This window comes from Myxocyprinus asiaticus, chromosome 6 (assembly GCF_019703515.2).
Source record: "Myxocyprinus asiaticus isolate MX2 ecotype Aquarium Trade chromosome 6, UBuf_Myxa_2, whole genome shotgun sequence".
Classification (NCBI taxonomy): Eukaryota; Metazoa; Chordata; class Actinopteri; order Cypriniformes; family Catostomidae; genus Myxocyprinus; species Myxocyprinus asiaticus.
Genome location: NC_059349.1, coordinates 48,101,324 through 48,127,359, shown reverse-complemented (window position 1 = coordinate 48,127,359; position 26,036 = coordinate 48,101,324). Strand labels below are relative to the sequence as shown.

The 26,036-nt window shown below is 39.6% G+C and overlaps 1 protein-coding gene across 11 annotated transcripts in view; it reads left to right on the top strand.

The window, feature by feature from the left end:
* Positions 1-26,036, top strand: part of LOC127442060 (GRB10-interacting GYF protein 2-like) — a 62,053-nt gene that overhangs the window by 13,068 nt on the left and 22,949 nt on the right. For 6 of the 11 annotated variants that reach the window (XR_007897431.1, XM_051699759.1, XM_051699757.1 and 3 more), the window contains exons 7-12: positions 15,026-15,066; positions 15,587-15,619; positions 15,739-15,915; positions 16,460-16,689; positions 16,815-16,965; positions 19,059-19,310. Coding sequence is in view for 10 of the 11 variants with exons in the window: in XM_051699759.1 (XP_051555719.1) it covers positions 15,026-15,066; positions 15,587-15,619; positions 15,739-15,915; positions 16,460-16,689; positions 16,815-16,965; positions 19,059-19,310 (884 nt within the window). In the remaining variant the exon portion in view is untranslated. The remainder of the gene's footprint in view (positions 1-15,025; positions 15,067-15,586; positions 15,620-15,738; positions 15,916-16,459; positions 16,690-16,814; positions 16,966-19,058; positions 19,311-26,036) is intronic. The other 5 variants (XM_051699760.1, XM_051699753.1, XM_051699756.1 and 2 more) reach the window with 4 other exon arrangements.

Genomic DNA, 26,036 nt, shown 5'->3' with positions numbered 1-26,036 from the left:
GGTAAGTGTTTATATCCCGCCACATGCGTGCATTAATGCAGCGCTGCAACAGCTGGCTGATCAGATCACAGACACTGAACAACAAACATTATTCTCAGTGATTTTAACAGAGCCAACCTCACCTGTGAACTGCCAAAATACAGACAGCACATTACATGCCCCACCAGAGACAGAAATATACTGGATCATTGCTACACAACAATAAAGGATGCATATCGCTCTGTACCTAGAGCAGCTTTGGGACTCTCTGATCACTGTCTGGTTCATCTTCTGATCTACAGGCAGAAACTAAAATCAGCTAAACCAGTAGTAAAGACTGTAAAGAGATGGACCAATGAAACAGAGCTGGAACAACAAGCCTGCTTTGACTGCACTGATTGGAGTGTATTTGAGGTTGCAGACACCAATCTGGACGAGCTCACAGATACTGTGACATCATATATCAGTTTCTGTGAGGACATGTGCATTCCTACTAGGACTTATTTAACATACAACAATGTCAAACCATGGTTTACAGCAAAATTCAGGCAGCTTTGTCAGGCCAAAGAGGATGCTTACAGAAGTGTGGATAAAATCATGTACAGTCAGGCCAGGAACACACTGAATAAGGAAATCAGAGTGGCTAAAACAAGCTATTCTGAAAAGTTTTTTTCAGCTAACGAACCTGCATCAGTGTGGAGAGGCCTGAAAGACTTTACTAACTTCAAGACACCATCCCCCAACACTGAAGGGAACCCACAACCGTCTGATGACTTAAATGTGTTTTACTGTAGATTTGAAAGGCCTAGTCTCACACCTCACACCCGTTCTGACATTTACTTCACACAAACACCAACATGTCCTGCAACCCCCTCCTCCACTTCCTGTTACTCAGTCTGCACTTAAGATCTGTGAAGAGGAGGTATGCCGTGTCTTCCGGAAACAAAAGACAAAGAAAGCACAGGGCCAAGACAATGTTTCACCCACTTGTCTAAAATCCTGTGCTGACCATCTGGCACCCATCTTCACACAGATCTTCAACAGATCACTGGAGCGGTGTGAACTTCCCTGCTGCTTCAAACACTCCACCATCATTCCTGTCCCAAAGAAACCCAAAATCACAGGACTTAATGACTACAGACTCGTCGCTCTGAAGTCTGTGGTCATGAAGTCACTTAAGAGACTGGTGTTGACCCACCTGAAGGACATCACTGGACCCTTTCTAGATCCCCTTCAATTTGCTCATCGAGCAAACAGGTCTGTGGATGATGCAGTTAACATGGGATTGCATCATATCCTGCAACATCTGGACAGACCAGGGGCAAGGATTGTTTTTGTGGACTTCAGTTCAGTTTTCAACACCATCATTCCAGCTATTCTCCGGACTAAATTACACCAACTCTCTGTTCCCACAACTATCTGTCAGGTGATCACCAGCTTTCTGACAGACAGGCAGCAACTAGTGAGACAGGGGATAATAATAATCATAATTTAATAATAATAATTTTCTTTATTTATCACACATTATACATTTGCACATATACAGTGAAATTCTTTTTTTTCACATATCCCAGCTAAGCTGGGGTCAGAGTGCAGGGTCAGCCATGATACGGTGCCCCTGGAGCAGATAGGGTCTGTAAGCAGATAGGGTCTGTTACAAACATGGTTTGTAAGGTTGTATGGCCTTGCTCAGGGGCCCAACAGTGGCATCTTGGTGGTGCTGGGGCTTGAACCCCCGACCTTCTGATCAGTAACCCAGAGCCGTAACCGCTGAGCCACCACACCATATTCACTTCCAGCACATGTACAATCAGCACTGGTGCCCCCCCAGGGATGTGTGTTCTCCCCAACACTCTTCTTCCTGTATACCAATGACTGCACTGCCAAGCAGAGGCTGTACTTCCTTCGCCAGCTGAGGACGTTCAACTCGCCACAGGCACTGCTGATACAGTTCTACTCAGCAGTCATTGAGTCTGTCCTCTGCACTTCAATAACTGTCTGGTTTGGTTTAGCTACAAAATCGGACATCAGAAGACTACAAAGGATAGTTCGGACTGCTGAGTGGATTATTGGTTGCCCTCTGCCCTCCCTTCAAGAACTGTACACTTCCAGAGTGAGGAAAAGGACTAGAAAAATCACCCTGGACCTCCTCACCCTGCCCACTACCTTTTTAAACTGTTGCCTTCTGGCAGGCGTGACAAAGCACTGAGCACCAGAACCATCAGGCACAGGAAAAGTTTTTTTCCCTCAGGCTATCCATACCATGAACAGTTAAAACTGCCCTATTGAGCAATAATTATATGCAATACACAGCTTAGTCTGTTTATATCTATCCAACATACCATACCTCTTCTGCAATACATTCTCTCGCATCTGTATATAACAGATTTGTATTTGTACATAGATACACTATATTGCCAAAAGTATTCGCTCACCTGCCTTTAGACGCATATGAACTTAAGTGACATCCCATTCTTAATCCATAGGGTTTAATATGATGTCGGCCCACCCTTTGCAGCTATAACAGCTTCAACTATTATGGGAAGGCTTTCCACAAGGTTTAGGAGTGTGTTTATGGGAATTTTTGACCATTCTTCCAGAAGCGCATTTGTGAGGTCAGACACTGATGTTGGACGAGAAGGCCTGGCTCACAGTCTTCGCTCAAATTTATCCCAAAGGTGCTCTATCGGGTTGAGGTCAGGACTCTGTGCAGGCCAGTCAAGTTCTTCCACACCAAACTCGCTCATCCATGTCTTTATGGACCTTGCTTTGTGCACTGGTGTGCAGTCATGTTGGAACAGGAAGGGGCCATCCCCAAACTGTTCCCACAAAGTTGGGAGCATGGAATTGTCCAAAATCTCTTGGTATGCTGAAGCATTCAGAGTTCCTTTCACTGGAACTAAGGGGCCAAGCCCAGCTCCTGAAAAACAACCCCACACCATAATCCCTCCTCCACCAAACTTCACAGTTGTCACAATGCAGTCAGACAAGTACCGTTCTCCTGTTAACCGCCAAACCCAGACTCGTCCATTAGATTGCCAGATGGAGAAGCGTGATTCGTCACTCCAGAGAACGCGTCTCCACTGCTCTAGAGTCCAGTGGCGGCGTGCTTTACACCACTGCATCCGACGCTTTGCATTGCACTTGGAGATGTATGGCTTGGATGCAGCTGCTCGGCCATGGAAACCCATTCCATGAAGCTCTCTACACACTGTTCTTGAGCTAATCTGAAGGCCACATGAACTTTGGAGGTCTGTAGCGATTGACTCTGCAGAAAGTTGGCGACCTCTGCGCACTATGCGCCTCAGCATCCGCTGACCCCGCTCTGTCATTTTACGTGGCCTACCACTTCGTGGCTGAGTTGCTGTCATTCCCAATCGCTTCCACTTTGTTATAATACCACTGACAGTTGACTGTGGAATATTTAGTAGCGATGAAATTTCATGACTGGACTTGTTGCACAGGTGGCATCCTATCACAGTACCACGCTGGAATTCACTGTGCTCCTGAGAGCGGCCCATTCTTTCACAAATGTTTGTAGAAGCAGTCTGCATGCCTAGGTGCTTCATTTTATACACCTGTGGCCATGGAAGTGATTGGAACACCTGAATTCAATTATTTGGATGGGTGAGCGAATACTTTTGGCAATATAGTGTATATATTTTCTTTTTTGTCTTATTGTGTATTTCTATATGTACTTATATTTTTTATTCACTTTTTATTTGTATTCTTTTTTATTATTATTATCTCTGTCTTGTTGTATTGTTTGTGCACTGGAAGCTTCTGTCACCAAGACAAATTCCTTGTATGTGTAATCATACTTGGCAATAAAGCTCATTCCAATTCTGAATGCATCTTATTTTAATTTTTTTTTATATAAAGGATTTTTTGATATTTTAAAATATTTGTATTTTTTATATTCAACATTCTCAGATAAAAACTTTTTTCTTCTGCAGTATAGCTGCTAAAGAAAATGTACGTTGTTTTAAAGGAGTTTTAGATATTTATATTGGAAAACAAGCCAAAACAAAAACGTATTTTGTTGCAGTGTAAAATGGGGTGAAAACTACCCTCTCTCACCTTTTTGTTCACTTCAGTCCATCTTTAACTCACAAAAAAATAAACTCTAATAAAGCTGCGTATTGCCAATTTTCTTCACGATAAGAAATGCACAGACACATATATTATGATTCAGTAAGTCGCGAGCCATCACATTATAATATAGCTGCATTAAGCACCCGCCCTCAGGATGAGTGTCCCCACGACAGAGTGAGCATCAGCCAGGTGCAGTTTCAATCTCTCCCCCTTAGATCGGGACATTCGTGCAACTCATAGAAGAGGTGCTGACCGCACAGAGAAATGCCAGTTTCAGAGTTTGTATTTATTTACATGATCTGCTTCTGTATTATTTGAACTTTAATAAAGCTATAATGCATTAAATATAACTGTATTAAAGATGTAACGCCGGGGTGTTTCCTTTAAAGAAGCTCTACACGCAAGTTTTGCTTCAGCAGAGCGGCAGCTCCGGCTCCGCTTATTCCACAAAGACAGTGCTTCTGTATTTACTTATTTTGTATTTTTGCTTTATAATTCCCTCATACTTTGCGATCTACATCACCTGAAGCTGTTTGGAAAGTTTAGAGTGCATCTGGACTGTGAGCTGTGTAATTCTTCCTCTCCTTAGTCAGGTGTGAACTGCAGTGCTGCTCTCGCATGTCATCATTAGAGTTTAATGCGATCTCATGTTACGTTAAATGAGATCAAACGACTATTCAACAATTTTATTGTCGACTTTGTCAGTAACGTCGACTAATCGTTTCAGCCCTAAATCAAATTCATTTATAGATTTTTAATCAACATACTGTTGCATTATTTTTATCATATGAAGAGCTTATATACTGATCCTCACAGCATAATCCAAAGGCCAAAATGTGAGTTGTTTTTTTTTTTTTTTTTTTTTTTTTGTCAAATATAGTAATGCACAGTAGAGCGTCACAGTGTTAATGAAAGCAGAAATTAAACTCTTGCTTCAGATTTAGCTATAAAGCAAATATTATTGATATTATCATTATTACAACTACATTAAATATTACATTTTACTAAACAGAAGTGTAATATATTTCTGTCGCATTATTTCCATTTCAGTTGTGTTGTGAAATGGAGCTTTTATTTTGACGTTTTGGCGGAAAACCAGATGTTATTGATGACTTTTTACCTCTGGAAAAGCAGTCCGCTATAACTATAATTGCTATAATTTCATTTACTGATGAAGCACGCAGTTCAGCAAGACCATATACATTGAATTAACATTTAACCCCCACTAATATCCCTCCCCAATCACCAACCCCACCCTGACCCCCAACGAACACCCCTGTGGTCACATATCATAATACACACACACAAAAAACAAACAAAAAATATATATATAATAAACATGCATAATTAAACTAAACTCTCTCTCGACATCCCCTCCCCGAGTCCCCCAAAAATGCTAAATAACTGCCCATTTCCTAACAAATAAGTCCCAAAACCCCAGCCTTCTTACTTGCTACCTCCTCGAAAGCTGCCACCCTCCCCATCTCCGCACACCACTCCGGAAATAAGGGCGCTCCATCCAACTTCCATCCCCTTAAAATAATTTGTCTGCCAATCATGATACTGGTTAGAACCCAGTTTATGTGTTTATCCCCCAAATATATGACTGCCCCATCACCCAAAATACAGAGTCTGGCACAAAGTAAAATTTGAGTTCCCAAATCATCACACATTCAACTCTGAACCTTCAACCAAAATTCTTGGATCTTAACACACCCCCATAAAACATGGGTTGTATACAACCTATACAATCTAGAAGGGGTCCAATAGAATCTATGTAAAATCTTGAATTGCATAAGGCGCACCCTTGCATCTCTAGATGCAGACTTGACATGTTTTAGAATCCTAGCCCACACTACCTCCTCCAATACCAAGTTTAAATCTTTCTCCCGTAATCTCTTGATAGAAGTTAAAGCTCCGACCCCCAGACTCTGAATTAGCAGGGAGTAATACACTGATGCCTCATGACCTTTTCCAAAAGCAGTAATCAGCTTTCCCAGAGTGTCTGCCGCTTTAGGGGTGTGTGTGCCACTCCCAAAAACAATACAGAGCAGGTGGCACAGCTGTAAATACCTATAGAACTGAGATCTGGGAATCCTAAAATGTTGAACCAAATTTTCAAAAGATCTCAACACTCCACTCTCATATAGGTCACCGAGTGTAGTAACCCCCCTCACAATCCACTCTGACCAGCAGAAAGGGGACTTATTAATACATAATTTAGGGTTCAGCCATATGCTGAACCCTCTGGACACTTTTGTCCGTACCTTGTGCAAATGCAAGCTAATGGTGTAACTTCTCTTGATTAGTTTGATAGTAAGGCTTTACAATGGCAAAATAGGGGCAAGAACTTACTGTTCAATATAAAACCAGGGAGGGACTCTCTCAGGTGGAAACAACCAATGAGCCAAATGTCTGAGACCGAATGCATAATAATAAAACAAAATCTTGGGTAGGCCTAGCCCACCTTTGTCAGTTGGCCTATGTAACTTATTAAAATGTAATCTAGGATGCTTACCATTCCAAATGAAGGACTTCGCTATGCTATCAAATTGCTTGAAATAAGAGAGGGGGACATCTACAGGGAGAGATTGTAACAGGTAGTTAAATTTTGGAATACAATTCATTTTAATAACATTAACCTTCCCAATCATAGATAAATGTAATGAAGCCTACCTGCCCACATCGCTCGAAAACCTTTTTATTAAGGGGTCAAAATTAACTAACTAAATCAGACAAATTTGCTGGAAATAAAATGCCCAAATATTTAATGCCCTGTTTGGCCACTGGAAGGCGCCTGGCTGAAAAGCCGTTGCTGGGCAGTATGATGTCAGAGCCAAAGCTTCGGATTTAGACCAACTGACTCTGTGTCCTGAGAATTTAGAAAAGGAATTAATAGTTCTGTGGAGGCAAGGCATAGATCTAATGGGGTCAGAGACAAATAATAAAATATCATCTGCATAAAGCAAAAGCTTATGTGCCACACCTCCCACCACCACCCCTGAAAAATCATCTTCCCTTCTTATCGCAGCTGCTAATGGTTCCAGGGCAAGACAGAACAATAATGGGGGAAGAGGGCAACTCTGCTGGGTGCCCCTACCCAGAGTAAAATAATCTGAAATGAATTCATTTGTTTGTACCGCTGCTACCGGGTGTCTATAAAGTAACTTAATCCATCCAATAAAAGTATTCCCAAACCCGGTTATTTCCTAAATCTTAAAATTATAATCACATTCTACCATATCAAATGCCTTTTCGGCATCAAGTGAGATGGCCGTAACCAGAATGAATGAATGAACGTTACATTATATAGCGATTTTCTGACACTACACTCAAAGCGCTTTACAAAGTGAACAGGGGAGTCTCCTCAACCACCACCAGTGTGCAGCATTGACCTGGATGATGCAACGGCAGCCATAGAGTGCCAGTACGCTCACCACACACCAGCTATTGGTGGGGAGGAGAGAGTGGAGTGATAGAGCCAATTAATGGATGGGGATTATTAGGAAGCAATGATTGATAAGGGCCAATGGGGGGGATTTGGCCAGGACACCGGAGTTACACCCCCTACTCTTTTCGAGAAGTGTCCTGGGATTTTTAATGACCACAGACAGTCAGGACCTCGGTTTAACATCTCATCCGAAGGACGGTGCCTTTTTACAGTATAGTGTCCCCATCACTATACTGGGGCATTAGGACCTACACAGTCCACAGGGTGAGCACCCCCTGCTGGACTCCCTAATACTTCTTCCAATGGCAATCTTAGTTTCCCAGGAGGTCTCCCATCCAGGTACTGACCAGGCTCAGCCCTGTTTAGCTTCAGTAGGCAACCAGTCTTGAGCTACAGGGTCTGCCAGAGTCTGATCATTCACCACTTACCACATAATATTGATGAAACGCCTAATGTTATCAGAAGAGCTGCGGCTCCGAATAAACCCCACCTGATATATAATGTATAAGAGATGTCATAACTTAATCGGGTAGCTAGAATTTTTGACAATATTTTTACGTCTAGCTGGATCAGGGAAATTGGACGGTAATTCTTACACTTTGTTCTTTTTAAGAATCAGACTGAACCGGGCTTGTCATGGTTGGCGGAAGCTTTCCATTCTTTAATGATTCTGTATAAACTTCTGACAAAAGTGGAGTCAGTTCTGTAGCATAAAATCTAAAAAAAAAAGTTTCTAATGTCTTCATCAGTAGACGAAGACGTGGAACTATAGAAATAGAATTCTTTAAAAGCATTATTAATCAATGGCTGAGGTAAATATTTCACCACCAGCAGATTTCACTGAGGGAATGGCTGAAAAAGACACTCTCTGCTTTATATATCTAGCCAAAAGCTTCCTGCTTTGTCCCCGACTCAAAATATGACCGTCTTGCCCTGAATTGCCAAAACTCCACCTTCCGTGACAAAATAGTATTATATTTGTATTTCATTCGGGTCAATTCTCTGTGTCCATCAGATGACATTCGGCGCTTCAGCTCTGCCTCGGCACTTTTAATATTCCCTTCCAACTCCACGAGTTCTCGTGCTTTGTATTTTTTGATGAATGAGGCATACTGTATGGCATGATCTGAGACTAAAATGTTTCCAATTGAACAGTCAACAACAGATGAAATGAGGGACTTAGATATATAAAAAAAATTATATTGTAGAATAAATCTTATGGACTGATAAATAAAAAATGGATAGTCCCTACCAGATGGGTTCAAAAGACTACAAATATCTGTAAGACCAAAGTTTTTTACACATCCTGTGAAGCGTCACTGTTGCTCTAGGGGGCTTACACACTTTTGCTTTATTATGAGTCCATCAAAAGATTAAAGTTTCCTCCCACTATTATATCATGAGGGGTGCCAGCGGCTTGCAACATCCCTTAAGATCTATAAAAAAGCCCTGATCATCAGCGTTAAGTGCGTAAATATTATCCAAAATCAGCCTTAGCCCCTGAATTTCTGCTAAAACAATAATGACTCTTCCTAATTTATCTGTAATCTGTTTGAGACATTTTAATTGTAGATACTTATCAATGTAATGATTCCCCTGCTCTTACTTGAGCCAGCACTAAAGAAAACATGTCCACCCCATATCTTTCCAAATTTTTCAGCTTCCTGCAGGTTTCTTGAAGAAACACTTTTTCGTATTTCTTACGTTTAAGAAAAGAAATAACCTTTTTATGGGGTGCCCCAACCCATTCACATTTCACGTGGAGAGAGACAATCCACTCATTAACATTTGACATTTTGACATTAGGAAAAAATATTAAAACTAGCAAAGTGCGCAGAGCTCGCCGTTCATGCGTCCTAAACTCGCATGGTGCCACTCAACTCTCAGGCTATTTGTTTGTTTAAATCTCAGCCTTTTGTTCTTAATCATCCCACTAGGACATACACTATATTGCTAAAAGTATTCGCTCACCCATTAATTCAGGTGTTCCAATCACTTCCATGGCCACAGGTGTATAAAATGAAGCACCTAGGCATGCAGACTGCTTCTACAAACATTTGTGAAAGAATGGGCCGCTCTCAGGAGCTCAGTCCAGTCGTGAAATTTCCTCACTACTAAATATTCCACAGTCAACTGTCAGTGGTATTATAACAAAGTGGAAGCGATTGGGAATGACAACAACTCAGCCACGAAGTGGTAGGCCACGTAAACTGACAGAGCGGGGTCAGCGGATGCTGAGGCGCAGAGGTCGGCAACTTTCTGCAGAGTCAATCGCTACAGACCTCCAAAGTTCATGTGGCCTTCAGATTAGCTCAAGAACAGTGCGTAGAGAGCTTCATGGAATGGGTTTCCATGGCCGAGCAGCTGCATCCAAGCCATACATCATCAAGTGCAATGCAAAGCGTCGGTTGCAGTGGTGTAAAGCACGCCGCCACTGGACTCTAGAGCAGTGGAGTGACAAATCACGCTTCTCCATCTGGCAATCTGATGGACGAGTCTGGGTTTGGCGGTTGCCAGGAGAACGGTACTTGTCTGACTGCATTGTGTGCCAACTGTGAAGTTTGGTGGAGGAGGGATTATGGTGTGGGGTTGTTTTTCAGGAGCTGGGCTTGCCCCTTAGTTCCAGTGAAAGGAACTCTGAATGCTTCAGCATACCAAGAGATTTTGGACAATTCCATGCTCCCAACTTTGTGGGAACAGTTGGGGATGGCCCCTTCCTGTTCCAACATGACTGCGCACCAGTGCACAAAGCAAGGTCCATGAAGACATGGATGAGTGAGTTTGGTGTGGAAGAACTTGACTGGCCTGCACAGAGTCCTGACCTCAACCCGATAGAGCACCTTTGGGATGAATTAGAGCGAAGACTGCGAGCCAGGCCTTCTCGTCCAACATCAGTGTCTGACCTCACAAATGCGCTTCTGGAAGAATGGTCAAAAATTCCCATAAACACACTCCTAAACCTTGTGGAAAGCCTTCCCAGAAGAGTTGAAGCTGTTATAGCTGCAAAGGGTGGGCCGACGTCATATTAAACCCTATGGATTAAGAATGGGATGTCACTTGTCATATGCATCTAAAGGCAGATGAGCGAATACTTTTGGCAATATAGTGTATCAAGATTTTAATTTGATTAATTGTGCATTTATACATTATTTTTATCCCAAATATGTCAATTTCTGTGACATTCCACGTTCTATATTTAATTCCATTTTTATGACTGGATTCCGCGTTTCCGTCCGAGTTTTCCGCAACGTGGAAATCATAGGGCCTTAAGTTAACAAATCTGTGAGTTGTACTGGTTGAAACTAATACCTGATGGGGGAGCAACACAGGATATGAAGGAGTGGAGAGGCCCATGTCGCGCTCCATCCGACTTCTAACCCTGTCAAGCACACTCTCGTGTCGGTTGTGATGTGTAATAATTCCATTGAAACTGTGATGGTACAGCTCAGATTTCAGAGTGTTTCACAATTCCATCTGTGAGCAACTGCTGTAAATCCTCATCTTGAAAATACTGTCCACTGACGAAAGTGCTTTTAATAACGAAGTTATCTTCACATTTAATTGCCTGAACCCACCGAGCTCATACAAAGTTTAGCATCTTTTGGAAATTCATGGAAACACAAATCCAGATGTTTTCCTTTAGAATTTGTGCAAAAAGGAATACTGCAGTTGCACTGGTTATTACTGTTCTTCCCGATCGCCGCCATAGTTTACCCAACTATGACGACTTCCGCTTCATGAAAGTGAAAGTATGAAAAGGGTCCATCGCTAATGATGTACTATTGATGAATTATGGCAATGTTTACTTTAAAGTGTTTAGAGTGCATATTTTATTTACCTTTTCTGTTTGAATGAGCAGTTGGAAGCAGTATAGTACAGACATTTCAAAATAAGTGTCCCTGGTGTTTGTTAAAAGTCCTGCAATATGAACAAATGTTTTTCTTGGTTATTATTGGTATTATGTTTGCTCAATAATCTGCATCTGGGTTTTAATTAAATTTGCAATCTTGTAGCCTCTGTGTGGCCTGCCCTGTCACAGGAAGGAAAGACTTAAGAATTTTTGTTGAACACATTCAATATATAAATTAAGTCCTTTAATTGTTATTTGCAGAGATCACACATGGTAGAAACTGAGAATTAAAATTTGTAAAAGGCAGATTAATCTGTTATTGCCTTTCAACACTTTTTTTTTTTATCATATTGGCAAAATCCAACATTGGTTGACCTTTGATATATTGGTACATAAAGATATTTTTGTTTTATGTATATACAGTATATGTGGAAAACATGACTTGAGTATTTTAAGCTTGCAGAATCCCTGTTTTGCTGATAAGCAGTCTTAAAAGTTCTAAGGCCTTGTGATGATTTATTTTGAGATTGTGAGGGTTTGTTCTGTGTGGACATACGGTATTAATTTTACAGAGCATTCAGAAAGTATTCAGACTCCATTTTTTTTTCTTCACATTTTGTTATGTTGCAGCCTTATACTAAAATGCTTTAAATTAATTTTTATTCACATCAACCTACACTCCATACCCTATAATGACAAAGCAAAAAACAAATTTGATAACTTTGCAAATTTATTAAAAAGAAAAACTGAAATATCACATTGACACAAGCAGTGTTGGGTAACGTTACTTTTAAAAGTAACTTGTTAGAATATTGCATTACTCCTTTAAAAAGTAACAGTTATTTTTTATGGAAAGTAAAGCTTTACTTTACTTTTGTGTTACTTTTGCATTACTTTTTTCTCACAGCCACTTTCTCTAATGCTATGCTTTCCATGCAAATAAGCCATCCATACCATACAAGAGACATTACAAGTCATGCTAGCTACTGTTCAACACTCATGTCAAAACAGCATAGTTAACAAACAGATATTTAGAAAGGAGGTCTTCACGTCATATTTATAATAAAGAATCAATAACTTGAATATGCGTAATTTGTTTTTACATCAACATGGCAGCCAATGTGAATAATGGATGATAACCACTGTCTTACCTCAAGCAGCAAAGTCCAACACTTGAACCTGCATCATATATGTCATCATGTGCTGTGCCCATTGACAATGTCAGAGTCAAATTAAGATGTTTTTCAAAAGTCAGGATAAAATTTAGTGGGGAATGCCAATCTAACATGTTCAAGGAATAATTCTGATGAATATATTTAACTTAAGTCATCTCAGTGCATGCTTATTTTGAGTTGATCCACGGTGCGCACAGACGTCACAACTTCAAAGGCGCATGTTGATACAACTTGAATGAAATTAATGCTGCCAAAATGTCAAAAACGGTTTATTTCGTGAATCAAACTACTTGTTTATTATATAAAAAAAAAAGTAGAATCTTTTTAGAAACTAAGACATTTTCTCTGCGTACACAATCGATGTAGAACGTTGCTTGGAGCGACTGATCCAGATTCAGCTTTTCTCATCCGTTTCTCCCAGTTACAAGGAGCTCTAACATGGAGAAGTTCGGCTGCATAAGTCAGTGAATTGAGCGAGTATTTCACCCTGTGTATCATGTGATGTCCAGTCTTATAATCCCTCTGCCTAAACATGTTTACTGATTTAAAAAATAAATAAAAATTAGTGCGTGAATACACATGAATCAACCACGTTTCACTCAACCGAATGTTGACCTCATATTACTTTATACACGAAATGCGCATGTGCGTTAGCGAGTTGATTGACAGGTGATTTCTGTATCTAAAAGGTGATTGGATCTTTTACCTGCAAGGCAGGACTTCCTTTCTACATCCATTGACTGTTGGGTGCTAGAGCTTCTTGGTTGGGCGTTCCAATTTCTCTCATTCATATAAATAGAAGTGATTCGTCTCAGGCCTCACACTCATTAGAACAACAATGCCCATCGTGCACATCGTGCACTACCTAACCCTCCTCCCTGAAGTTTGCACATTTTTACTTCCGATTTCTTGCAATACAAGGACGGTAGTGGTGTACAAAAGCAATGCGTTTTCAGATATTATGGTCTAAAATAAAAAAATATTGCATTACCTTACTCGTTACTCAAAGTAATCTGATTATGAAATACGCGTTACTTTTACTGCGTTACCCCCAACACTGGACAATTTGGGGATTTTCTGCCAATCTTCTCTGCAGATCCTCTCAAGCTCTGTCAGGTTGGATGGGGACCGTTGGTGGACAGCCATTTTTAGGTCTCTCCAGAGATGTTCGATTGGGTTCAAGGCTTTGGCTGGGCCACTCAAGGAGTTGTCCCTAAGCCACTCTTGCGTTGTCTTGGCTGTGTGCTTAGGGTCATTTCCTGTTGGAAGGTGAACATTCAGCCCAGTCTGAGGTCCTGAGCATTCTGGACCAGGTTTTCATTATGGATATCTCTGTATTTTGCTGCGTTCAGCTTTCCTTCAACCTTGACCAGTTCCCCAGTCCCTGCTGCTGAAAAACACCCACACAGCGTGATGCTACCACCACCATGCTTCACCGTTGGGATGGTATTGCGCAGGTGATGAGCGTTGCCTGGTATCCTCCAGACATGACGCTTGGAATTGAGGCCAAACAGATCAGTCTTCATTTCATCAGACCAGAGAACCTTGTTTCTCACAGTCTGAGAGTCCTTTAGGTGCTTTATTATGCATCTTGCACTGAGGAGAGACTTTCTTCTGGCCACTCTGCCATAAAGCCCAGATTGGTGGCAAGTTTCTCCCATCTCCACACATGATCTTTGGAGCCCAACCAGAGTGACCTTTGGTTTCTTGGTCATTTCTCTTACCAAGGCTCTTTGCCCTCGATTGCTCAGTTTGGCTGGGGGCGGCCAGGTCTAGGAAGAGTCTTGGTTGTTCCAAACTTCCATTTAAGAATTATGAAGTCCTGTACTCTTAGGAACCTTCAATGCAATCGAAATCTTTTTGTAGCCTTCCCCATTGAGCCTCAACACAATCCTGTCTCTGAGCTCTGCAGGTAGTTCCTTTGAACTCATTGCTTGGTTTTTGCTCCGATATGCATTTTCAGCTGTGAAACCTTATATATATACAGGTGTGTGCCTTTCCAAATCATATCCAGTCAATTGAATTTGCCACAGGTGGACTCCAAACAAAGTGTAGAAACATCTCAAAGATGATCCAGAGAAATGGGATGCACCTGAGCTAAATTTCAAGTGTCATAGCAAAGGGTCAAAAATCTGGTTTTCGCTTTGTCATTATTGGGGTATGGAGTGTAGATTGATGTGAAAAAATAAATAATTTAAAGCATTTTAGCAAAAGGTTGCAATGTAAAATATGTGAAAAAATGAAGGGGTCTGAATGCTTTCTGAATGCACTGTATTTGTTCAGGTTTTAAAAAATGTCTTAAGTCTTAAATTTAAGTTTTAAAAATCTGCAGCAACCATGTCATAGAAGCGGTTTCTTGAGTTTTGTTCTCAATTACGAGAAGGGATAAATTAAGTGTATTTTTTGTCTAATTTTTGAACATTTGTTCTGTGTTACCCTGACAGCACCTTTTTGTGTCCCTTTTTGCCTGTCTAGGGGAGACAGAAGGTTTGAAAAACCAGGTCGAAAAGATCCAGGTTAGTATGCATTGATATATAGTGGGATCCAGAAGTCTGAGGGATTTTCTTTTCCTTTCAAACCTGGTAATAAAGTTTAAGGGTTTTGAAAAATGTAAAGCTCATTCTGCATTATTTCTAGGTCACTAATTTGTGTCGTGATCTGTTTAATCCTTAACATGTTAATTCCTTTTACAAAAGTTCAGATTTCCATGCTTTCTGTTGAAGCACATAAGATGCTCTTTAAAAAATCTTAAATCATGCTTGTTAAACACCTGGTCTGTAAGATTTTGCATAAACTTGTGGGCTTCTATTTGCATTATTTTCTAATTTAATACATTTTCAATAAAATGACATTATTATCGTAATTTGAAGTTGAACTAAAAATCACGACTCAAGTTGCCACGGACTGCATTTTCACTAGTTGTCTCAGATTTTTGGACTTCGCTTTATAACATATAAAATATTATGTATGCAGAAGTGGATGTGTTGCATCATAGTGCATGTCTACTAACCCACTGAATATTTTCTCTCTTTATAGATGGAGCACCAGCCCATTTTCCAATTAATCCCAGTAAGTCATTTCCTCTGCTGACATGCAAAGAAAATTATCATAGATGTTACATCCTTCCTGAGCTTTGAATCCTGAGCTTTGAATGCTTCAAATAACAAACTGTTGCTTTTTCTTAAAAGTTCGGGCAAACTATGAGGATGCTGGTGCAGGCACTGCTCGAAAGCACGAGTTCATACGCTCAGAGAGTGACAACTGGCGCATGTCTCGAGAGGAGCAGAATGGAGAGGAGGATGACGGGGGCTGGAGGCTTGCGGGGTCTCGTCGGGAAATTGAACGATGGTGCCCCCCAAGTCCAGGTGCGCTTCGCACCCTTTTTTCTAAACAGCTCACTGTTGTTTCCTACTGAATTCTGTTTTTTCCTTGTCCCCCACCCTCACCTCCCAAAATCAAAAAACGCAACATAAAAAACATTTTGTTTTAAAGATCTAATTTATACATTTTTTTTTTTTATTATTTAAATAAAAGTACCTTAAATTACAAAAAAGACAGTGATCAGTTCATTTCAAGCTGGATGTGACAGTGAAGACTTGCAGTTCGGAAACCGCTCTGGAGATTCAGTAAGTTCTTTCAGTGAATGATTCGTTAGACTGATTCAGATCGAGCTAGTGAGTTTTCACTATTTTTCGGACTACACTAGTCACATTATAGGTTTGTTTTTGCCTGCTGCCAACAGTGCACATTAGGTTTGGACTGCAAGCTCAAATCTCAGTTAATATATTTTTTTTGTTTTTCTAGCATCGCTGCTGCATAGTGGTGCTGGAAAGACTTAAATTGAAACAACGAATTTGAAATGTTAAAAACTAGAATAGGTTGTAATCCAACAAAATCCTCTATTCGCAGACGGCCCACGGTCAGCAGGGTGGCGGGAACACCCAGAGCAACGGCGGCGCTTCCCGTTCGATGCGAGGGATGAGGAGCGTGGCGGTTTCCGCAGACCTCGGTCGGGCAGTGGGAGCGTAGAGGAGGAAAGAGACAGCTTGCCAGAATGGTGCCTCGAAGATGCAGAGGAGGAAACGGGTACATTTGACTCCTCTGGGGCCTTCCTCTCACTTAAGGTCAGAATGTTGGAAGTGAGTTTCTGAACTTTACCTTGTTTTTCTGAGTTAATCTTTAGTAAATTAAGTTGTATCTGTTTGATGGCATTATTCCTAGCAATTGACCTTAATTGATGGATTTTCCCCACTTGCCCAATCAGAAAGCTCCTAAGGAGCCAATCCTGGAAGAGGCGGAGCTGGACTTCCGGCCACTGGAGGAGAATGAAGAATACACAGAAAAAGACGACAGTGAATCAGAGCAAACCAAAGATACTGACAAAGACACTAGACACAATGGTGAGAGAAATGAAGGTGAGAAGGAAATAAAACATCTGAAGATGCTGTAAGATACTGAATCTGTAGACCACTGCTGGAACACAAAAACAGTTTCATTTTAATCAGTTGTTACATAAGTTATATACTATTTCACCCATGCAACCTTTTGTTATTCCTTTTAAATATCTCCATACACAGAAGAGTAATATTATTTAGATAACAATAATAATACTATTTAAATGCTCAGTGGCAATTCACAATTGCACGTTACAATGCACAAATAAACAAATTTTTGTAAGCTCTTAAGGTCATATTTTTTCTGTAATATCATTTGCAAATAAACCATTTCAATTTGTACTGTATCTCAAAAATGTGAATGCACTTTTGAGACAGTTATTCTGCATCGTTGATTTACATATATAAATGGGCTGATGTTTACACACTCACAATACGTATAGATCGCTACCAGTACACCGTCTGTTTCAAAGAAAGGTGATGTTGATCAGTAAATCCCCTGATCCAACTTTCAGTAGCTTGTAGGTTATAGTGTTGCAGGGGGAAGACATGCAACTCCTTTCTACATTTGCATTTTGCAAGCACACATTTGCAACCAATGCTTCTGAAAGGTGGAAATAGCTCTGATAAAATAGCCACTTCTTATGAATAATATGGAGAGATACTGATTATGTCAATATTTTCAAATCTTATATACAGACTGTCACATCCAGTACTAATGATTTATTTCAAACCTGGGTATGAAAATTGTCCAAAAATCCTTAAAGGATCAATTTTCTTTTAACTTTGTCATCATTGGCTATGTTTACATGCACTAATTTTCATTTACTCATTCAAGAAAAAAAGGGAGGGTATTTAATACAGCAAGAGAAGTGATGCTCGCAGTGTTAAATAACTGTCAGAAGAAGAATTTTACTCTTGTACGATATAAATAGCCTACGTCTAAAACTTAGATATTATTATTAATTGTCTACCGATATTTTTGAAGATTTTTATTCAAAGCCTGTAACGTGTGTAATTCAACATACGTTTTGAGGAGTATGTTTAGGCTATTTACTTTGTTCACTTTGCATCATCTCTTGTAAAACATATTCTAACATTTACTTTTCTACTCTGTCACGTATGATCAACCGTCACTATGGCAAAGAAGAAATGCTTTAAAAATGATGGTTTCGAAGTCAGGAAGTGGGTGATGTCACGTACACGCAGTGGAGCACAGAACGCCGTAACCGCATCTGCTGCTTAAAGTCCCTATTAAGAATGGCACAATGTTCTTTTTTTGCTTTATGTGATGTAATGAAAGAACATATGTGCCCTGCAGAATATTGAGTGCGAGCCCACAAGCCCTCAATAATGCATTTTGTCATTGCTTTGTAGGTTCCCGCGAAGAGTATCATGTATAAACATGCATACGCGCCACTTCTCTGTGCACGAGCGCTAGGTATTTTGAATACGATTGAGAAAGTAGTCGGATTCAAACGTTTACGTCTAATATTTTTATTTTAATTGGATTATTTTAGGTCTACATCACCCCCTTCAATCAGATGGAAATTTAATTCGGATCCAGCTCAGTCGGATAATTTTTGTGTTTATATGAAGGATTTTCAATCCAATTGAGCTATCAGTCGGATTCTAAACTGATTATTTGATTGGATGTAAATGTGGTAATTCACTCACGCTCATGTTGTTTAAAAACCAGTTTGACTGACTTCCATTAAACAAGGATATATTAGACAGAATGTTAGCCTCAGACACCATTTACAGTACTTTCATTGCATCTTTTTTTACATACAATGAAAAAGTAAATGGTGACTGAGGCTAAGATTCTGCTTAACATCTACTTTTGTGTTCCATGGATGAAAGTTGTATTGTATGGATTTTGAACAACATTAAGGTGTGACAGAATTTTCATTTTTAGTCAAACTATCCTTTTAAGTTAACCACTTTTCTTTTAAAATTAATCATTTTCTTCCATCTTGTCTAGCACAAACATATCATTTAAAATCTCAAAAAAATAAAATAAAAAAATAAAAAATCTGAACCCATAAAAAATATCGGAAATCTGTATTTCAGTGTTTTTTGTTTTTTTTTTTCATGTTTTTTCTTGTTGACAGTAGGTGGTAAATCAGAAGAGCCATCACCAGTAGCTGTACCATTGAGAAAAGTGCTAACACCTCCCAAGCCTGCGACCCCAGCACCCGTTACAATAGTGCAGCCAGAGCAAGCTGAAGAAAGTGAGAGGCCACTAGAGATAACAGTAGTTCCAGAACTCAGACCTGAACCCAATAAAGCACTACTACACACAACCTTACCCAACAGCATAGTGGAAGCCATTTCCATACCACATGTCACAAACACACTACCAGGTAAGACTTAAACTCATAATATCCTTTTCAAATATCCTGGGACTAATCCTATTAAGGTTACTGTCCTTAAAGGGATAGTTCACCCAAAAATGTATATTCTCTCATCGTTTACTCACCCTCATGCCATCCCAAATGTGTATGACTTTCTTCTGCTGAACACAAACAAAGATTTTTAGAAGAATATTTCAGCTCTGTAGGTCCATATAATGCAAGTGAATGGAACTTTGAAGGTCCAAAAAGTACATAAAGTTAGCATAAAAGCAATCCATATTACTGGATTTAACCACTGGAGTCATATGGATTACTTTTTTGCTGCCTTTATATGCTTTTTGGGCCTACAAAGTTCTGAACACCATTCACTTGCATTGTATGGACCTACAGAGCTGAGATATTCTACCAAAAATCTTAGTTTGCATTCAGCATAAGAAAGAAAGTCATAAACATCTGGGATGGAATGAGGGTGAGCAAATGATGAGAGAATTTTCATTTTTGTGTGAATTATCCCTTTAAAGAAGGTAACCTTATTATACTGCCTATTAAGGTACTGTGTGTCATTCTGGCCAAATTCTAAGTCAGCATCATATGTATTCTTCAGAGAGAAGGAAATCCTAGAATACACTGTTAAAATAAATCCAAGATGCCAGACGAAGCAAGAGAAATTAGGATTATTATTATACTTCTAATTCATTCAGTACTGAAAATAAAAGTTTAAAATAATAGAGAACTGACTACAGTTGAAGTCAGAAGTTTACATACACCTTAGCCAAATATATTTAAATTCCTGACATTTAATCATAGAAAACATTACCTGTCTTAGGTCAGTTAGGATCACTACTTTATTTTAAGAATGTGAAATGTCCGAATAATAGTAGAGTAATTTATTTCAGCTTTTATTTCTTTCATCACATTCCCAGTGGTACAGAAGTTTACATACACTTTGTTAGTATTTGGTTGCATTGCCTTTAAATTGTTTAACTTGGGTCAGACATTTTGGGTAGCCTTCCACAAGCTTCTCACAGTAAGTTGCTGGAATTTTGGCCCAATCCTCCAGACAGAACTGGTGTAACTTAGTCAGGTTTGTAGGCCTCCTTGCTAGCACACGCTTTTTCAGTTCTGCCTACAAATTTTCTATCGGATTGAGGTCAGGGCTTTGTGATGGCCACTCCAATACCTTGACTTTGTTGTCCTTAAGCCATTTTGCCACAACTTTGGAGGTATGCTTTGGGCCATTGTCCATTTGGCAGTTTGCGACCGAGCTTTAACTTCCTGGCTGATTTCTTGAGATGTTGCTTCAATATATCCACATTTTTTTTCCCCTCATGATGCCGTCTATTTTGTGAAGTGCACCAGTCCTTCCTGCAGCAAAACACCCCCACAACATGATGCTGCTACCCCCATGCTTCACAGTTGGGATGGTGTTCTTCGGCTTGCAAGCCTCACCCTTTTCCTCCAAACATAACGATGGTCATTATGGCCAAGCAGTTAAATTTTTGTTTCATCAGACGAGAGGACATTTCTCCAAATAAATAAGATCTTTGTCCCCATGTGCACTTGCAAACTAGTCTGGCTTTTTATGGCAGTTTGGAGCAGTGGCTTCTTCCTTGCTGAGCAGCCTTTGTTTATGCTGATATAGGACTCGTCTTACTGTGGATATAGATACTTGTCTGCCTGTTTCCTCCAGCATCTTCACAAGGTCCTTTGCTGTTGTTCTGGGATTGATTTGCACTTTTCGTACCAAACTTCGTTCATCTCTAGGAGACAGAATGCGTCTCCTTCCTGAGTGATATGATGGCTGCGTGGTCCCATGGTGTTTATTCTTGCGTACTATTGTTTGTACAGATGAACGTGGTACCTTCAGGTGTTTGTAAATTGCTCCCAAGGATGAACCAGATTTGTGGAGGTCCACAATTGTTTTTCTGAGGTCTTGGGTGATTTATTTTTATTTTCCCATGGTGTCAAGCAAAGAGGCACTGAGTTTGATGGTAGGCCTTAAAATACATCCACAGGTGCACCTCCAATTGACTCCAATTAGCCTATCAGAAACTAATTAGCTAATTGCCTAAAGGCTTGACATAATTTTCTGGAATTTTCCAAGCTGCTTAAAGGCACAGTTAACTTAGTGTGTGTAAACTTCTGACCCACTAGAATTGTGGTATAGTCAATTAAAAGTGAAACAATCTGTCTGTTAACAATTGTTGGAAAAATTACTTGTGTCATGCACAAAGTAGATGTCCCAAACGACTTGCTAAAACTATAGTTTGTTAATATGAAATCTGTGAAGTGGTTAAAAAAAATCAACCTAAGTGTATGTAAACTTCTGACTTCAACTGTATTTTACCCAATATGTGTGTGTGTGCTCTAAAAATAGAGCAGTGGCTCTAAACTGGTTTTGCTTCGGGACCCAGATTTTACATTGGACATCAAGTGGCCACCCACTATAGTAAAAAACATAACCTGTTTTTAATCTTTCCTGGGTCAGATTTACTTTTATCTTGCATAGTTTTCATGGTTTTCAGGTATAAGGGCATGTATCAAGTGACATTATTTTTGTTCTTGATGCCAGCAACAAAGGTTTCTCCCCCTTTTAAAAGTCGATGAGCCTATTTATTTATGAGCCTATATTTATTATCCAGTTTATTTCCTAATGTCAAACATCATTCCATCAGAACATATAATACACAAAAGGAAAACTTTGTCCATAATTTGTTCATAAGTCTTGGTGGTCCAGATCTTAAAGCCCTTTTTGAACTTGCCCTTATATTTACAGTTCAGTGACATATAAGCACAGGTACGACTATGGATGGCTCCTCATTACCATGGTTAGGTCAATATAGCAAGTCTTTCAAATAATAATAATAATAAAACTGTTAGTATTGATAATGATACTAATAAAACTTTTACTACAACTGCCAATGTTGTAATAAAAATGAAGTGTAATAGATACCTAATTGATTCTTGTAATTTGAAACTATAAAACAGGGTTTTTCCTGGCTCAAAATGAGGCAGAGGTGGTAACATCCTGATCATGTGCACACATACACTTGTACCATGCCTTCCACTGGCTGAAGCAAACACTTACAAGCAACATATTTTAGGTGTTCTAATAATTAGATGATTGAAGAAAATGACAATTATCAACTTATAGCATATTTAATTAAAAAAGCTAAACTGTTCAACATTAAATTAATTAAATACAACATAACAGCTAATGTGTTCATTTATAGTTAACAAACAGTAAACTTGATTAACCTCTTAAACCGATAATAAGAAAATCTCTGATCTCAGGTATGTGGGTGGGTATGGTGGGAAGGGACGATGTGTAGAGACCAATTGGCCTCTGTTTTACAGCTTGGTTTGGACTGATCGCTTAGATTGACAAGTCTTGATTTACCATGCGCACAACTGAAACAGTGCTGGATCTTATTACTTGTTAGTTATTCTATGTAATTATGTTTCTAGTTTATTGTGGTATTTACAAATGTAAGTAGTTCTTAGGTTCAGTAAAACCCTCAGATCACTTTTTTGGAGAGTTTTTTTGGACTTTTGATAAAAAAAAAGGCTACCTTGGTTCCAAATGCCATAACTTGCTTTGAGATATCAATAAAAAAATTTGCCCAGATACAGTTGACATGATTGTAGTCATCATGTCAAGCATGAATAATTAACAAAATGAATAAATAAACTGCATCACTTTCTCAGCAGTGTTGTAACATAAGAGCCTCCAAACATGAGATGTACATGTTTGCATTTTTTTTTGGGGGGGGGGATTCATTTGGAATGCCCAATTCCCAGTGTGCTTAAGTCCTCGTGGTCGAGTAGTGATTCGCCTCAGTCCGGGTGGCGGTGGACGAATCCCAGTTGCCTCCACGTCTGAGACCATCAACGTGCGCATCTTATAACGTGGCTTGTTGAGCGCGTTGCCGTGGAGACATAGCATGTGTGGAGGCTTCACGGCATCCACCGCGGCAACCACACTCAACTCACCACGCGCCCCACTGAGAACGAACCACATTATAGCGACCACGAGGCGTTTACCCCATGTGACTCTACCCTCCCTAGCAACCGGGCCAATTTGGTTGCTTAGGAGACCTGGCTGGAGTCACTCAGCACGCCCTGGAATTCGAACTAGCGAACTCCAGGTGTGGTAGCCAGCGTATTTTACCACTGAGCTACCCAGGCTCTGAAAAGTCACTGAAGTAAGGCCATAAAACACATAATAGATTTTGTAGACTCCAGTTTTCGCTCACAAAATTAACTTTTGTGAGACACTTTTTGTGTTAGGCTGTATCGGATCATGTTCTTCTTCTGAGGTAAATTCACAGCGTTGGTTTCATACGGATTACACAATCAGAGAATATTTGTTTTCGATTTAAATTGGTTCATTTAAATGTAGACAATTCAAGCTTTCTATAGACCAGGGGTTGGGAACATTTTTCACTAAGGAGCCAATTTTTGAATTTTTGGTTGATGCATTTTTTCAAAAGAGCCATACCACAAACGAATAATTTATTATTTTCAATGTTTTTCAATAAAATAAAATGTTTATATTGCCCATAGACTACTCAAAAACAAACAAATATACAAAAATTAATAGGTAACATGTTGCAATATGGAATTGAGTACACGTGTTTGTGCGGGTCTCCATAAAATTACTTAATTTTACAGTTGTTCATGAAAAATGTTTCTTCCCTTTTGGGCTGGGTGACGTAAAAAATATTTTAATGATAATTGCATTTAAAATGTCGCGATATCTGATTATATGGTCAACCCCCAAGGTCGGTGAATATTTTTGCTTTATTGATTTTGCTTTAAAAAATTAAATGAATTTATTGAAACACGAAATACTTAAACAAAAGACATTTCTAAATTCAAATTGCACTTTAAATGAAACGAAAAATCATAAAGTGATTTAAAAAATCATATATAACCATCTCCCCAAATCCAAACATTTACCATCTCCAACGGCCCTATTTGCCATCACGCAAGTATCAGTATGCAGCAACAGGTGAAAAATTACTAATAGCCTACAAATTAAGAACTAAAGACAATTATAAATGTAAAGATAATTATAATAATCATCATATAGGAAGAAATAAGCCTAATAAATTCCCTTGTGTTCCCAAAAAATGCTGCCAAATGTGTGTTCTTATCAAATGTGTTTGTATTGCATTTTGGTAATACAGTTTATGCTGCCTAAAGAAAAGAAAATAGAACTAAATTTTAGGTTCAAGGTGAACGTGTCTTGTATTACTTTGATTTAATCACTTTCGTCATTGTTTCTTTAATACAAAGATACCTGTATATATTACTGAACCTGCAGATTTGCGTTCACAATGTGTAAGAGTGAACCGCTCCGTGGAAATAAAGCGAAACTCACAGTACCTCATGAGATGATCGGCGATCATTTGCAGCATTCTCATAGATTACATTATTCTTCCAAAGAGCGATAACTCTTTACATGTGCTTGCTCCACGAGACAGGGTCCCGTTGCACGCCTCTGAACAAACAGTGAATCAGACATGAGCACTGATGGCTTTTCTTTTGTCTGTTCTTAAAAATATAATAAATTGTGTTTCTTCAAGCACGTCTTTTTGACTAACAGCATTTCTTGTCATGTGTCACTCCGAGACGTCTTAAAGGTCACCCACCTGTTGCGGGTAGATGAGCAAAATTACTCACGCATGAAATACATTTGGACTAGGAGCTCGCGAACTGGATTGAGCCTCGTCGCATTTTGCGGGTGGCGGGTGCTAGTTTCACACCCTGGATGCACATAAAAAATTACGAACTTTCATCAAATCGTTCGTAGAAAATGCTCTTTACAGCTAAGGTCAATAGTTATTGGGAAACGAGGTCCAGAACTCTATGCATGTGTGTGCCTTGGAGAAGTGCTTTCATTGCACTCATGAACAGCAGAGCTCACTGTGCACACATCAAATCAGATGCGCATCGGCGGCTTTTCTTTTGTCTGTTCTTCAAAATAGAATCATGTTTTGTCAAAAGTGCATCTTTGTGTCTAATTTCTTGTAATATATCACTCCGTGAAGTCTTAAAGGTCGCCGTCCACATGGCTGGTACATCAGCAAAATACTCCGCATGAAAAATCTGCATTTGGCGGGTGTTCATTTCAAACCTTGTTCACCAGGAGTGGGCTAAGGAAATCAAAACAGTGTCATTGACTTCAAGCTTTGCAATCGCACCCACACTTTCTGTTGGAAAATTATCACTTGAAAGTTTTAAACGATCATGTGTTGGTGAATGGTGAGACACCCGGCGAGCCACTTGATTTTTAACAAAGAGCCACTGCTATAGACATATTTCTCATGTCTGCGAGGCAAGTATACGCTGAGTTTCGGTTCATTTTCGTGACGTGCTCCAGACAGAAGTTCACGGAGACTGAGACGGCAGAAAGCACATCCTGTATGATTTCTTTATTTTACAAAACCACAATGTTTTGCTGTTATTGTGAGTGTACACAAAAGTAAACCCTTTGTAGTTTCGAATGATGTCTTACTCTTATCTATATGACCAAAAATGGAGTATTTCTTTCTGCTGTTATCAGGGAAAAAGTCAGGCGATCGCGCCGATGCCTCCGGTGACCACAGAGGATTGACTGTTATGTTATCAATATAAAAAAACAACTCAAACAGGAGCAGTTCAAATATTGAATTTTGGGGGCATTTCTGACCCTGCACGATGCTATTTTGAGCCAACGCCTGATTAGCT